The sequence below is a fragment of the Vanellus vanellus genome (genome assembly GCF_965231255.1).
Source record: "Vanellus vanellus genome assembly, chromosome: 2".
NCBI classification, from domain to species: Eukaryota; Metazoa; Chordata; class Aves; order Charadriiformes; family Charadriidae; genus Vanellus; species Vanellus vanellus.
This window is the reverse complement of record NC_138906.1, coordinates 6,101,486-6,117,474: the sequence shown is the minus strand read 5'-3', so window position 1 is coordinate 6,117,474 and position 15,989 is coordinate 6,101,486. Positions and strand designations below refer to the sequence as shown.

The following is a 15,989-nucleotide window of genomic DNA, read 5'->3' as shown; positions in this document are numbered from 1 at the left end:
AGGGAAACCTCTCAGGCTCCTTTCTGCTCACCTGATGTGCTTCTCAGATGCACATCTGAGATGAAGTCAGATGTAGGTGAACACTATTCGTTCTGGCTCAGCTTCCTGGGGACCTGTGTGCTATTGCTGAAACTGTGGTGTCTAATCTTGTCCCTGGGTTTTCCTTCAGGGCATACTCCAATAAGGTCTCTCACATGCTTTTCTGAAACTTCATATCTGCCAGTTACCATAGGCAGAAGAGAGACCAGCTTTAGGGCAAGGCTTGCAAGTTTGCTCTTGCTAGTGGGAGTGGAGAGCGCTGTGCTGAGGACCAGTGTGAACAGCAAGTTTCAGAGGTCCATGTGTACTGGAGACCTGCACCCATCTCTCACAGGGGTTTGCTGCCTGTGCAGTCCGTTCCGGGAGGTGCAATCCTAGAGCCAATTAGACTTCAAGTGCACAGCCACCCCAGTCCCTTACCTGCTGTCTCACCCCTGCGTGCTTGGCGTTGTTGCAGGAGCGTGGCCTGCACCGTGGTGGAGATGTTAACGGAGAAGCCACCGTGGGCAGAGTTCGAAGCCATGGCAGCTATTTTTAAAATCGCCACCCAGCCGACCAACCCCCAGCTCCCCGATGGCGTCTCGAACTCCTGCCGCAACTTCCTCAAGCAGATCTTCGTGGAGGAGAAGCGGAGGCCGACGGCCGAGGACCTGCTGAGACATCCCTTCGTCAACTGTGGGCTCTGAGCCCCTGGCAGTGGGGATGGGGAAACGCCGGCGGGAGGGGGACGGCCGCCAGATCCGCGGTCTTTTGCACTCCGCGGTTCAGACCTCTGTCCTGGCGGTGGCCCCCGCAGGTCCCTTCTTGCTCAGCACTCGGCTGCGTTGTTGGATTTCCAAGCTGCGCTCGGGATCTTCGGCACCGGGAATTCAGAGCGAGGGATTTCCCGGACTGTGCGGGTGCTGGCCTTGGACCAAGTAACCTTCTTGCCGCCAGCAATGCTGAGGTCGCTTCCCCCCCTCGCTGTGTTACTTATCTCTTGGGGAAAGTGCGGCAAATAGGATCTGTTCCATCCCAGCATGACAGCAACGCTGGCAGCATCCCCAGAAGCAGCGGAGGAATAAGATGCTCGGTGGCGATCACCGGCTTTTGCAGGGGAACAGACACAGGCTTCAACCAAGCCGGAGGGAGATGATCCTCAGACCGCAGAGTCGGGGGGACCCGGGTGTCCCGTTCACAAGGGGACCGAACCCTCCTGGAGGTCGCGGGACCAGCCAGCGTCTCCAGTGGGGCGGCGTTTAATACTGTTCTGTGCCTTAAGCGGTTACAATCAAGGAGTGATGCTCAACTCGGCACAAAGCACGGAGTCGGGCGCAGTGATGCAGCAGCTGTGTTGACTTTGCCTCTGTGTGTGTGTGTGTGTGTGTGCGTGCGCGTGTGTGTGTGAGTCTTTGAAGAAGGGTCTTCTCGGGGCGCAGGAGGTCTCTGCGGGGTACATGCATGGACGGATGCCTGGGACCTCTGCCACGGGCCACACAGGGGGATGGTGAAATGCTGTTGATGCCTGTGGTGGGCAGGGCTGAGCACCAGCCAGTTTGTGCTGGGAACCATCAGAGTTCTGCTCATGGCCATAGCCCTGCTGACCTGTGCCCATGCTGCTATGCTGGGACTGGAGAGATGCCAACGTGTTTGGAAGCGGAGCTGCAGGAGGAGCCCGGTGGGTCTCCATAAAACCCAAGCAGGTCCCTAAAATTAGGCAGAGAGGACTGGTGCCTGTGGACCCTGCCGAGGGCTGGGTGTCTTCTCCTCCATGACTCATGAGACCAGCCCCAGGTGCAGGGAAGGGGGATGTCACCTCCGTGGTGGTGTCATGGGAGCAGCTGCAGGACCATGAAGCCTCAGACTGGGAGAGCAGAGCTGCATCAGTCGAGGAAACAGATTTCTTCCTTCTATATTTGAAGCTGTAGGAGAAAATGGGCCAGTTGAAAGCAGAATTGGGCTACAGCCTCTTTGACCAGCACTACTCTGCTGGGAAGCCTGGGCAGGGAGCAAGCACAGAGTCTCTGGAAGCTAATTGTAATTAATTAACCAGATCGTGGTTATTTTGGGCAAATTAATAGCACCATCCAACGTCCCCCTTCCCTGCTGCATTAGCCATTTCCACCCATCTCAGTAAAGGGTTAAATAAGCAGTTACCAGGGCATTGCCGGCTTCAAGACAGTGTGTCAAATACAGCTTTATTTTAATATATTTTTTTTTTAAATTGAAAATGCAAAGTGTTGCTTGGACTGAAGGGGAAATTGAGAAATTGGTTGTTCATGTGACTTCGCACGTCCTTGAATTCTTCTGCGTGGAAGAGATCAAGACATTTCACCACTGGTGTGGTGGTGGGAGCGTTTTCTTCTCCGTAGCTCTGAAAAGAGAAGCAAAAAATTTGAGTTAATTCAATTTAAAGAAAACAAAGTACTGGGAGTGTTAGGGCAAATTGAAAGAAACAGCAAAAAGGATTCCCTATAAACTTTCCTGCAAAGCTGCTGAGGCCAGTTCCTACCCAGGCTGGGCTCCCGTGGAGCAGTGGGACAGCACCGGGGGTTGGTACCGGTGACCACAGTGGTAATGGGCAGCTCTCCTCTGGGGGGGGTAAAGTCGTCCCCTTCCTCCAGGGGGGGAATGAAGATATTTATTCTATGAATAGGACCAAATCCATCTGTCTGTTCAGTAATATGGGATGGATGGAAAAAAAAAAAAAAAACCACAAGAAAACAAAAATAATCAGTGTTGGTTGGGAAGGACTTTGTCAGAAAAGTTAAAAAGCTTAAAAAAAAACCCCAACAACCATTTTTAAGCTGTTTTTTCTTTCATTGAATCTGATCGGTTTTGATTTTCTCGTCCCTTCGCTGGTGGGTGGGTGTTTTTCCTTCTTTCCAAAGCCTTGAGAGCAAAAAGGGGTTCCCGGCTGCCCCAAAACGCTCCCAGGGCCCCCAGATCCTCCCATGGATGGATGCCGCTCGTGTGCGTGTGCACGTGCGTGTGTGCATGTGCACGTGTGTGTGTGACTCGCTCCTCAGGTGCCTTTGCCTTTTTATTTTTTAAAACCCTTGCAGTGTTCTGATGTACAGAATGGAACTAGGAAAAGAGAATGTAATATTATGCCATGTAAAGTTGTTTTTTGGTTTGTTTTTTTTTATTGTATTTGGCTGGCAGTGGGGCCCGGTGGCTTTCCCTGCATTCCGCATCGGCACCGCGTCCTCATGTATCCATTGAGAAATTATTTTCTCGGGGGGGAGGGGGGCGGGGGTGTGTGGAGCAGGGCATCTCCTGTCCCCCGCACACCAGTACAGCCCCAGGACTGGTCCCAGCAGGCAGCGGCTGTGCGGGGGCGAGTGGACACCCGGTGTGACTGTCCCCGGGGGTGACAGTGCAGGGCTGGAGCTGGTGGTTCCCGGGGTTTACTCGAAATAGTGAATCTGAGCAGCTCTCACACCCTACGGCTCTGCGCGTCCCGTTGTCCTGGCGGCCCGCTTTCTTCAGGTGCTCCAACCACACCGGGGCTGGATTTTAAAAACCTTTTAATTTCTTTTTATTTATTTATTTTTATCTTTAAATTGCCTAAAGGAAAATTTTTCTTCTTCACTCTTGTTATTTTCTTTCTACTTTATTTTTCTTGATTTCTTTTTTCTTTACCTTTTCTCTTTAATTTTCTTTACTTTTCTCCTCTCTCCTACTTTTCTCCTCTTATATTTTCAATTTTAATTTTTGATTTATTTTTTATTTATCAATGTAATTATTTATTTTAAATTTACTTATTTTAATATTAACTTTTAATCTGTTTTTCTTTCCTTTCTTTTGTACTGTTTCCTTTTGTCCTGTTCTTTTTCCTTTCCTTTGTCCTGTTGCTTTATTTTTTATTTTGCGTCTTTATATTAACGTTTCCTCTCCGCCTCCGCGCGGGGAGCTCAGCCCCGGGTTGGGCCGGGGGCGGGGCCATGCAAATGAGGGGGTGTGTCCCGTCGTGCCCCCTCCCCCGCCGCCGGCGGTGACAAGATGGCGGCGCCGCCGGGTGGAGGGGCGATGCGGCGGGTGCAGCTGGTGCTGGGGCACCTCGTCGCTTCCCCCCCGGGGACCGGGACCGGCCTTCGGGCCGCGCCGTGCGGGAGTCGTGCCGGGGCCGAGCCGCGGGCCGCCAGCCCCGACGACGTAGTGGTGGTACACGGGCGGAGGACCGCCATCGGCCGCGCCAAGCGCGGAGGCTTCAAGGTACGGCCTGGGGCGGGAGGCCCTGCCCGCCCGGCCCCCTCCCGGGCTGCTGCGGGGCTCAGCGGTACTACGGCCCCCCGCTCGGGGCCGGGTCCCCCCAGACGCTTAGGTCCCCTCAGAGTGTGGGGTCGGGGTCCCTTCAGGCGCTGAGGCCCACCCGCAGGTATTTTGGGGTCCCCTCAGGGACTGAGGGCCCCTTAGAGTGTGGGGTCGGGGTCCCCTCAGGCGCTGAGCCCCCCCCCCCCGGGTGGGTCGGGGTCCCCTCAGGCGCTGAGGCCCCCCCAGGTGGGTCGGGGTCCCCTCTGCTGCTGAGGCCCCCCCAGAGGCACCGAGTACCCCCAGGGAGATGGGAACACCCCTGCTTGGCCCACTGCCAGACCCCCAGCCTGCTCGCTGCCTGCCAGGAGCGGGGCTGTGCTTTATGATGGTCTCAAACACAGCGTTTTCTGAGGGTTTTGGTGCCGGGAGTGTGTGGCGCAGGTGCAGCAGGACCACCGGTGTCCCCAAAAGAGCCAGCCAAGGTACCAAGGAGTTTCCTGGCTCCCCTCAAAGCCTGGGGTAGGTCTCTACCACGCTGCGTTTACCTGCTGTGGTCAAAACAACTGCTTAGAAAAGCAATGTCTCCCTTGCCTGCCGGGCTCTGTGGACCTGCCACCCTTCTCCCGAGCAGCCCTTTTCCTCACTGGGTGGCAAGCGCAGAGACCTGGGGCTCTGATTGAGGTGAGAGCACGGCGCCAGGATGGCCCCCAGGGATGCGTGTTACTTGTCATCCTTCAAAGTAAGTTTTGCCATGCCAGCGGGGCTTCCCACCAGCTGCGGGATCACCTACGTTTCTTTCACCAAACGAATTCAGAGGCTCCACTTGCTAAGTCTTGTGACACAGCTCACGTTTGGCTCTGAAGGCCCTACAAAGTGTGCTCATATGAAATGGAGGTAGGTAAGAAAGCAGCATGTGTTAAGTGCTTGAAAGACACCCAGAGTAAAAACCACGTGGAATAATTCTGCTTTTATAGGAAAACGACAACCATCACGAGCTGAGGAGTGGAGTAAAGCTATCCGAGCGTGGTGCAGCAGCCCTCTGAAGTAGTCTGAGGGTGAACTGGCGACAGGGCAGTTTCTGGTGTTTGTTAAGTAGCGCTAATCCCCTGTGCTTTTAGGATACTACACCCGACGAACTGCTGTCTGCCGTTATGACGGCTGTCCTTCAAGATGTCAATCTTCGTCCTGAGGCCCTGGGAGACATCTGTGTGGGTGAGTGAACGACCTCCATCCTGACTTGAAACTCCTGGTCTGAGTAGCTCTCTGGGACAGGCTGCTCCTGGTGTCCCATGGGACACTTGGAAGTGTCAGGGGTTTGGAAGGGGTTAGTATGTAGCTTTAGGTTTTTGAAATCCATGTGTCCTTCACAACTGTTCTATCAAATGGTGCGGCTCTGATCTGGGTGCTGGATAGTACAAAGCCACGGTGATGTCAACATCCCTTGGATGCCTGCAGGGAATAGGGAGGGAAATGCAACCGATTGACTGGAATCGTATCTTTGCACTCAGGAAACGTGCTGCAGCCTGGAGCTGGTGCTTTGATTGCAAGAATTGCACAGTTTCTAAGGTAAACTCTCCAGGTTCCTTCTTCCCCTTCTCAGGCCTTGGTGACGGAGCAGCACTGGGACAGAGGTTGCAATGAGGCTGGTGTCCTCCTAAGAAGTTACAGCAAATTACCTTTTGCCTAGAAATTAGACTTTGATTGTCCATTTGGAGAACCGTGACAGGGTTTGTAGAACCCTGCTGGCAAAGGGACAGGGAGGTGGAGGTGAGGCTGGTTAATCTGTTTGTGCTGCCTGTGTTGAGCAGGGGAGGTCTTGTTTTGTGGGCTCCCAGCTGCACCTGCTGCTTCTCCGTCCTGCAAGGCTCGGTTTGTCTGCTGTACCTGGGCTTGAAACCATGGAGTTGTCTCAGGTCTTTCTGTTCATTTCCCAGTATTGCGGTCGATGGCTTGTGTTGAGCTGGATCCCAGCTTCTAAATATCTCAGCCGGTGTCTGTTGCCAAGCGATGTTTGCTTCTGTAAATCAGTGTACTGCCACTGCTTTGGAGAGGTGCAGACACAGCCCACCAGTCATTATGCATATTGCAGAGCCTTTCAGCATTTCTGGCCCAAATCAGAGCTCAGGAACTAGGCACACAAAAAGGTCCTGCTTACAGAGGAGAGGAGCTTCTGAAGACAGGCCTGTGGGGAAACAGCACTCAGAACCGCTTGCAAATCAAGTGTGGAAATTATCTGTGAACTTTGCTTTCTCTCGGTGCAGGACCAAATAGGTCAGCAAGTGTATAAAGGGATCTGTCTTGAATTTCAGGGTTAAAGTTTAATCAAGTGGCTCAATGCTCTCTTTAGAGGTTTGCTCTGTTGCATAGTTTTCATCACAGCCTTTGCCAATGCTGTCTTATTTTCTAGTGGTATTCCAGAGACGGTGCCGTGCTCGAGCGTGAACCGGCAGTGCTCCTCTGGGCTACAGGCCATTATCAATATAGCTGGTAAGTGTTATGGGCACTCAGATCAGAGTCGATGGCTACCTCGCCCCAAGTGCTCATTTCTCCTGTCCTCAAATCTCTCTGAGCAGTAAAAATAGCGATAGTGCCTTCTGCTGTTGGGAATTGTCAATGTGGTGTTGGTTGAATGCTTTTATATCCTTGAGTGGCCGAGTTTACCCCTAGAGAAGTAACTGGATTTTCTGAGGATGAGTCCTACCATGACTTCCACATCAGGCAGCTTCTAGAAGGGTCCCTCCTGTCTTCTTTGGTTGCATATCAGGTCACGGTTAGTCTTCAGCCCCACCAGCTCCTTGACCTGGCTCACGTTCTGTCAGGCGGTGGGGTGGAGAGAATGCCCCGTTTGGCTGTAGTGAGTGCCTCAGGTGTTCATGAAACCGCAGCTGGAATGGAAGTGCTTTTGCTCCTAATGATAGTAAGAATGTTTATGCTTTGCTGTTGCAGGTGGCATCCGAAATGGATCATATGACATTGGCTTGGCCTGTGGGTAAGAAAGACATTTTACGACGCTTGCTTAGGCTGCCTGAAAGTAGCACTCAGTCCCTCCGCGATAGCTCTTGTGTGAGGAGTTAGAAATCCCTTCCAAGCAGATCTGTCCCCACCAAGGAAGTAGACGCTGTCCTCGTTTGACAAATGGGTGAATAAACTCTAAAATTAGGACCTGAATTTAAGTGGTGGCTGCAGATGCAATCCATGTATCTCCAGAGGCCTGTGAGTACTTTTGCAGAAGATAGGGTCATCTTAAAGGGTCTGCGGGAGGGTGCTTTAAAATCTTTTCTCGTGGAAACATCCTGGTGACATGTCTGCTGGCATTGCAGTAAGAGGCTGAGTATCTCTTACAAACATGCAATAAGCCCATTTTATTAGGGTCCTCTGGCCCTGCTGTAGGACACCGCTTGTGTGCAGAGCTCTGGCAGCCTGAAAGAGCCTGCCATAATTAGCTTTTTAACTAATCTCCAATTAACTAGCGTCTTAGAAAACCAGCAGGTATCTTGGATAAAGAAATTAACGTCCTACCCAGGCTAATAACTGTTCTACAGACTCACAGGAGATGTTCTTCTGCAGTGGATGGGCGTGCTGTTCTTTGCTTCAGTCCTAACATCATAAGAAGTGTTTATTTTTTAGAGGATTAAGTAAATGTTAGGTTAGCTTTGGAGAAATACTAGTGACCACATACACTTTCACTTCAGAAGGACGAATGCAAAAAAATAATTCAGTAATCCCGAGGCTGAAATATTGGGTTTCTCTTTTTCTTTACCTTGGTAACTCTGAGTCTTTCTTGAATTATTACTGTAGGCAGTCATCCGGTAGCCCTTAGGGAAATATTTGTATTTACAACTTCTCAACACCTGCACATACCTGGTTGAACAAGATCTGCTGCTGAGAACGCCCTTCTTAGACTGATGCGAAATAAACAGCTCAGCAAGATGGGCACGTTCCTCTGATGTAGGCTGCGCGCTTGGTGTTCACAGGGAATGCTTATGCTCGTGCATGTGATGTTTTTCACTCATGTGCTTTAACACATTTGTTTCAAGAAGTTGCTTGGCAGCGCCCACCAAAATGATACGTTTAAAGGTGCTGAAAGGCTCAAAGGGTTTGGGATCCAGCGCTTGCGCCTTTGGATACGCAAACCACCATGCTTCATTGTGGGAAGTTTTCTGGCCTCTACCCTGCAGGGTCCTCCATGAAGACATAAACCCCACGTTACAAATGGCACGTGTGAGCTGGGTTTATCCCAAGTCATGCAGTTCCCCTGAGCAGACTCGCCCACTCTGTAGGTGGAGTGATACTGGATGACAACACAAAATGCTGTAGCTGCAGTTTGATCTTACTTAAAGGCTGATTCTACACCTTCTGACTGGGAGTAGGTGCAGCTGAAGTCAAGTAATGCAGTGTCCCATGCTAGAGTTGCTAAGTGCTATCAGGAGTTTAAACTATAAGCTGCTTGGGGAGAAACCTTATTTTCTGCTTGTCTTGCATTTTCCAGAAATATTTTCTTTGTTACTTTTCATTAATGTATTTCTGTGATGCAAAGCAGAATTCAAACCCTTTTGCCATCATAGGCTTCATGGTCTGGACTGACTTTACAAAAGCTGACTGGTTGTAAGCGATGGCTATGTATTTATGCAGTAAAATTGGATATCTTCAATCTGTTATTTGTAGGTAAAAGACTGCAGCCTCTGTGATCCATGTCTTAAATTCTGTGTTGTGAAATGCAAACAGCATAATTCACTGAAGTCTCTGTTGTGGTTTGCTTAATACTTTTCTTGTTATACTGCCAACTAGTTCTTAACCTGTAAGTGACGTTTTTATGGCTGTTGACAATCTTGCTGGAAACTCCAGTCCTAGAACCTTAGACTTCTCGTTATGTTTGAGGACAAAAATGCCAGAATCATTAACGATTTCTTCCTAGCTGTGGAAACGAGAAATTAACTGTTGACATTGGTATCCAAGGACCAATTTAATCTAGCAATCTGTTTTCATTCCGTGGTAATTCTTGTATTGATGATTGAAGAGCTTCTGCTTCAGCCAGTTCTTAATCATCAGCTGTGTTTTTGTCTAGGGTAATAGGAGAGTGTGTTGTCAAATACTGAGTTTTGATCAGTCTTAATTGAGCTTTTACCACAAATACAGTATGAAAGCACTGGTAGCAATTCAAATTTTTCTTGTGTTTAGTGTGGAAACGATGTCCCTCAGAAATACAGGTAACCCTGGTGATATCAGTTCCAGTATGATGGAAAACAGCAAAGCTCGAGATTGCCTTATTCCTATGGGGTAAGTGGTTCCTCTTCCCAAAGTTTAAGGGTTTTCTCAATGGTCTGTCACCCCCGTGACTGAAATCAATCTGAACGCGGTGAGCTTGGATCTGCATGTGTCATCATCCTTCTAGGTCGTGGTAGAGGGTTCATTGTGTGAAATGAGTGGAAGATCAGCAGCTCTGATGAAAGATTCTCTTGTCTTACGTCTTAAGCTCAATGCCTTAATGAGCAAAAACTTGAGAGTGGATTTGAACCTTGTTTTGGCTCTGAATTTGATTCAGGATCTGCTGCTGCCAAGCAGTTGTAGGTTGAGAAGGCAGCAGTTTGCTTTGAGACTAAAGCCAATGCTTGTACCTTGTGTTGTCTTAGTAGAAGCTGATTGCACCTCCGTTAGCTGTGTCATTGGATTGACTCTGTGATGTTGTTTTCCCCAGAATAACCTCAGAAAATGTGGCAGAGAAGTTTGGAGTTTCCCGAAAGAAGCAAGATGCCTTTGCCTTGGCTTCCCAACAAAAGTAAAGGCTTTTTTTTTTTTTTCTTTAATCCTTTTAGTTAAGGAATAAATACAGATTAAAAAATGCATTGCTACTTCCCAAGAGGGGTTAAGCGCAGCCATTGTGTTGCCTTCCAAACCTTAATAGTGAGTAAAGAAGGTTGAGATGGTCAGAGCGAAGACCAGTGCACATCCCAGGTTGTGTGGTAAGGAAACCCGAGTCCAGAGCTGTACTGGGGATTGTGTGACTAATCCTGCACACGGATCACCAGGCGTGCGAGCCTTCAGCAGTGAGTGCCCCTGTGCTTTTCAGCATCCAAACGATGGAGCCTCCATGATGTTTCTGAAACGAGTGTATAGTTCAATATTTTCATAGTGGCTTTGGCTCAGTATCACTTGAAACTGAACGAGGGAGCGGCAGCAGAAGGAACCTTTCCTAAGAGGGAATATTTCAATGTAGCTGTTTCTAGAGAACTGCCGGGCTTATGAGAAGAGTGGCTTGTCTTCCCTGCAGGTGTTTGGCAAGTGAGTCCAATTCTGCCTCTGATAACCTTCCTCTTAGGTTAAATTGCTGCCAAAATAAACCGACCCCTGGAATCCATGGGGCTGTACTGGCAGTCCAGTGGCAGGCGGTATGTTCACGTTGCTGCTGTTGAAGAGTTAAACTAACTTTTCGGAGCTCTGTTTAAGCATCGCCCCGGTCCAATTACTTATCTAATACAGGAAGCCACTGCACAGGCCAGTTAACCTTTAAATTCTGGCCCTGCTTCTAGGGAACTTGGCATGCCAGCCTTTCTCACTGACATTGATAACGCAAAAGGGTATGTGAACACGATCCTCGCCTCTCACATGAGGAAAGGGGTGATTTTCTGGCCTCGGTCTCAGGATGTCTGCAGAGCTACTGATCTGTCCTTCAGCACTTTGCTCTAACTCTCGGTTACCTGGGAGCATTAAATATTTTCATTTTATTAGTAAAAATATAAAGTGATGAGGGGGTGAAACAAGCTTTCAGTCTCCAATTTGTATTCCCTGTAAAGGGTGCTCTGCTGCTGGAAGGTAAATCTTCTAAATCGGCTCTGCTGTGGAGGCTTTTAACTACTTTGTTCTATGAAAGATTAACACTATGTGCCCTGAGCTAATTCTAATTTAGCTAATTGCATTCTGCTTATTTACATCAGTCTGGTCATGTCAGTTCCCTACTGCTAATGCTGCTTTCTCAGGGACTAGACCCTATCTTCACTGCACCTTTACTGCTAAATTAAGTGATACCCTTCTATGTAGTCACAACTAGTTCCAACTATGCAACATAAATAACAGTCATTTTGGGTTGAAAGGTTACATTTAAATGCTGGAAGATAGTACCTTAAGTCTGTGGTCTAAAGCTCAACTTGTCTGTAGTAGGACAAAACCAGGAATAAGTGAAACTAGCCTTTCCTTAACTTGTCTGAAATTATTAGCATTGTGCGGAGGCTTAGCTTACTTGCCCTGTTTAAACTCAGGAATAAGAATTGGTGGTTGAACATCAGGATTAATTTATTTTCTTACAGTTGTGATGTGACTGTACCACTGGACAAATACAACTTCGTGCGGTGGGCTGGTGGTGATCAGTCAGTCACAAAGGTCTTGATGGGAACAGAATGGGGATCTTGCTCAGAAGTGTGTGATCCTGTGACCCGGGTTTGGGGTGAAATACTCATAATGTTAGTGAGATATTTCCTGTGCTGTAGAGGTAAGGTGTTTGTCTTCCCATGGATGGAAATAAGTATTTGCCTGTCTTGTCCACTGCTCAGTGATGATATACCCGTGTACCAAGTCACACCTTATTCTCTTACTAACTGGTTTCCTTGACATTAGTTCTCTTGCAGTTCACCTCCAGAATATTTTAACCTTTTATACTCTTCTTTAACAGAGCAGCAAAAGCTCAGCAGATGGGACTCTTTAAAACTGAGATTGTTCCAGTGAAGACCACTGTTCTAGATAATCAGGGCAACCAAAACACAATTACCGTGCACCAAGATGAAGGGATTAGGCCCTCCACGACTCTGGAGGGCTTGGCAAAGCTGAAGCCTGCCTTCAAAGAGGATGGTAGCACTACAGCAGGTCAGCTCCGTTGTTAAATCTGTGGTGTTCCTGTGGTTTACCTGCCATGTAATAGAACATGCTCGGGCAAAAAAGGTGTTAATAGATCTCTTCCAACAGGTAATGCCAGCCAGGTCAGTGATGGAGCAGCTGCTGTTCTCCTGGCAAAACGCTCGAAAGCAGCACAACTGGGACTCCCGGTCCTGGGGGTGTTGAGGTCCTTTGCTGTAGTTGGAGTCCCACCCGACATTATGGGCATAGGACCAGCCTACGCGATCCCTGTAGCTGTGGAGAAGGCAGGTAGGAACCCCTTGTCATTCATACAGTGTTCAGCACAAGGCAAATCAGACTCTGTGGACTGAAATTTGAGATTATACTGTTCTAGCACGTGCAGCTATGAGCCATAGGAACAGTGAACTTAAATTCAAAACCTTAAAAGAGATCCGTATTGTATTTATCAGGTTAAATAGCTTTTATAGCTGATGATTATTGTTGTGTCTACCTGTCATTGCTGTGATGGGAGGCTCACCTGTAGTTTTATCTTTTAGTCTCGAAATACCCTTCAATATTTAATCCCCTTGCAAAGCAGTCACATTTCATCTAAGGAAACTTGGCAAACTCAGTGATGCAATACCATGGACTGTGACATTTTATGATCTTTAGGTATTGTTATACATAAACAGGCGTACAAGTATAGATACCCCACAGGGAGCCAAGGTCCCCCTCTTACTGTCATTAGTGGAGTAGAACTAGAATTCATAAAGGGAGGCTTTAAGTGAATTATTCTCTTTGCTGTAGTCGTAAGGCAAAACTACCTCCTTTTAAATTCCAGCTTTTCTGAACTGTAGGTCTGACTCTGAATGACATTGATATATATGAAATTAACGAAGCCTTCGCAAGCCAGGTGAGTGATGGTCCTGTTTGAGTTCCTACGTTCCTACATTCCTTGGTAACTGAGTGTGTTCCAGCTTGGTCCCCAAGTGAGGATTTGAACTTGTTCCACATACTACACCTTCAGACAAATGTTAATAACATGCACAGACTGTTTTCCCTTTCCTTCAAATAAAAATAAGTGGGGCATTGCTTATACAGCTTAATATTAAAAAAAAACCCCAACACAACAGAAAAACATTCTGTGATATGTCCACCAAATAAGAATGTAATCTTTACTATCGTATCCTCATACAAACTTGCAAAATTTCTGTTTCACAAGGGCTGTAATTTGTTATCGGGTGGTGTCAGCGTCAATGTGTTGCACTCACCAATTTGGAGGTCCTTAGTGGAAGAAACTTCAGTACTGTGTCTTTTGCAAACTTATGACAGTCCTTGCAGGAAGTACGTGGGCTCAGTTTGAGATGAAGTCGATAGGCTTAGCTCACTTTTTGCTTTGGATCTGTAATGCGGCTCCACTCCTTGCCACTGGGAAACATGGTCTAGCTGGAGTCGGGCTTCCAAGTACTAACTGTTTAATACTTCAAGTGCAGCTGACGCAATGATGTGGAGTTTGTGTAGTAACAAGCATAGTTTGAGTTAAATTCACTTTGAGCATAGATCTCTTGAAGCCCCTAGAGCTGCCTGGGATAGTTTGTTGTCCCTGTTTATATGCAGATGAGATCACCAGTCTTCTCCAGTCCTCTTAGCTCTCTGTTGCAGGCAAGCTGAGAGTTAACAGAGGTCAGAGTGTCGCCATGAAACCATTCTTTCTTTCTTTTAGGCTGTGTACTGTGTTGAAAAGCTGGGTATTCCCATGGAGAAAGTCAACCCTCTGGGAGGAGCAATAGCACTGGGGCACCCACTGGGCTGTACTGGTACTCGTCAAGTTGTCACTTTGCTCAATGAATTGAAGCGCAGAGGGAAAAGGTGAGCACTGAGGAACGGGATTAGGTATTAGCCTTAATGCCTTACGTGTATGTAGGGAATGTAGCCTCAGAAGTAACCATCAGGTTGGGTTAAGCTTTCTCCACCCTTTTGTGAGCTTTGAACGTGAATTTCTGATGGTTCTCTTAACGGAGGGCTGTGTAACGTCTTGCTGCACACGAATGCAGAGTCTCTCCTGTTCTGTGGTGGTGCGAGGCCCTGGAGTAGACAGCTCTACCATGCAGCGTTAGAGCAGCAAGTCAGGTGTCAGAGGTGGTGGTCTGGCAGCTCTGCAAGGTTGAGCTGCGTTCAGCTTTGTGACAGTTTTGTCCCAGGGCTCGGGCTCTTCCTGACAGGTGGAAGGGACCCGGTCGCTGCTGCTGGCTGGCTCTGTCACCGCTGCCTTGGGGGCTGGCACATCCAGTGTCCCTGCACTACCCCTTGGGGTGAGCTCTGCCCTGGCCTAGAGGGGAGGGTAACAGTGATGATGAGCTGTTAAACGCTAGGCAAATCGGGCAGGTACAATAAACCACCTCAGACTGAAGTGGAAGAACTTCCTCCAAAATCAGGCTTTCTGCTCTGTTTTACCACAAATCCTACGGCACATCATCTGACTATCCAGATTTTCCTTGAACTTCTGTATAGCAAAGCCTTATGAAGGGCAGCAGTAGGAGGCAGGAAGGGAAGAGTTTCTTCCTCAACCCATCTGAATCAAAGCAGTTCTCCTGGCTTGACCTCGCTGCTAGTATGTCTGAGGCAGGTGGCCAAGGTGAGCTTGCTTCTAGTGCACTGCTCCTGTCCAGAAAGCAGCCAGAGGAACATGTGTCCACGTGCTCTGCAAACAACACCCTGTAAAATCTCCAGGGCACCAGGACCTGCTCTAGAGTTAGAATCTCTTGGTGACACACAGCAGGAGAGCAGTGGGTAGCTCAAATTTATTCTTTTTTTTTCCTCAGATGATCTAAATCTGATCTATCTTTTTCTTATTTCCATATGTTCTTTCGTTTCAGAGCATACGGGGTTGTATCAATGTGCATTGGAACTGGCATGGGTGCTGCAGCAGTGTTTGAGTATCCAGGGAACTAAACTCCAGCATATTGACAAAACTACGCATCAGCTAATCCTCTGCCTTTGCTGGTAATAGCAAATGATTTGCACTGTGAAATCAAGTGGATTCAGGGATTCATTACTAGATCTACAAATTATAGGCACAAATTGGGAAGCAGAATAAACTCTACAGATCTATTAAGCAGGTGGGAAAATGTAAAACTGGCATTTGCTTAAAAAGCGTCCTGACATGAGGAGAGAAATGAGTTCATCTGAAGTTCAACTACAGGCCCTTGTGTGGCATTATGAATGAATATTTCTAATCTAATTGATTCCTTTATTCTGTGAATAATATCAGAGAGAAGTAATTCATGGTACAGTATTTTTGTATGACAAATTGTCTAAAGCGGTTGCTCAAAATGAAAAAGACACTGCACATGAAAAGGCTTTTCCAGGGTTTTCTTAAAAGACTTCACCATCTTGCAGGAACTCTAGAACAGCTCGTTTTCAAAGCAGTGCAGAGATTCAACACCTTTACAGATACATCTGTCCTGTCCAAGTCATAAGTTGGTTATGTCTTAAATTGTCCCCATGCTGGAGGATGTGCTGTAGCTTTCTACTTTCAACTAAGCTGCTCTGAAGCCTCTGGTGGAGGAAAGTGGAAGGACCAGAAGGTAATTTACTTGGGAGCAAACAAACTGTTGAGGTGTCTGAACAGAAAGATTTTGATGATTTGCTAGAAAAAGGAATTTGAAGGAGGTCATTCCACCTTTATATCTCTGATGATCAGCTTGTGTGACTCTAACTTAGAAGACAAGCTTATACTTAATAATATTTACTTGCCTTAACACAAAACAGATTTCAGCATTCTCTTACTGTGGGCACTACATGAACATGAGCAAAATACATGTTTCATCTCGTATCTGTCTCCCTTATCTGTTCTTCCTCTTATGAGGAATCATCAGATCACTGAACTC

General features: G+C 47.8%; 2 protein-coding genes across 2 annotated transcripts in view; both read left to right on the top strand.

Annotated features, from left to right (window-relative positions):
* LOC309668900 (mitogen-activated protein kinase kinase kinase 3-like) overlaps positions 1 to 3,140 on the top strand; it is an 82,445-nt gene extending 79,305 nt beyond the window's left edge. Inside the window, exon 17 of the mRNA XM_082479441.1 lies at positions 497 to 3,140. Coding sequence (XP_082335567.1) covers positions 497 to 725 — 229 coding nt within the window. The 3' untranslated portion in view covers positions 726 to 3,140. The remainder of the gene's footprint in view (positions 1 to 496) is intronic.
* Positions 3,141 to 4,023: 883 nt separating this feature from the next.
* On the top strand, positions 4,024 to 15,932 carry ACAA1 (acetyl-CoA acyltransferase 1; the record flags this gene model as incomplete). Its single annotated transcript, XM_082479493.1, has 12 exons — positions 4,024 to 4,236; positions 5,394 to 5,487; positions 5,784 to 5,841; positions 6,683 to 6,762; positions 7,222 to 7,264; positions 9,454 to 9,552; positions 9,971 to 10,051; positions 11,939 to 12,129; positions 12,229 to 12,408; positions 12,957 to 13,012; positions 13,823 to 13,968; positions 14,976 to 15,932. The coding sequence occupies 12 exons, from the start codon at positions 4,024 to 4,026 to the stop codon at positions 15,049 to 15,051; spliced, it is 1,317 nt and encodes a 438-aa protein (XP_082335619.1). The 3' UTR covers positions 15,052 to 15,932.
* Positions 15,933 to 15,989: the final 57 nt, after the last annotated feature.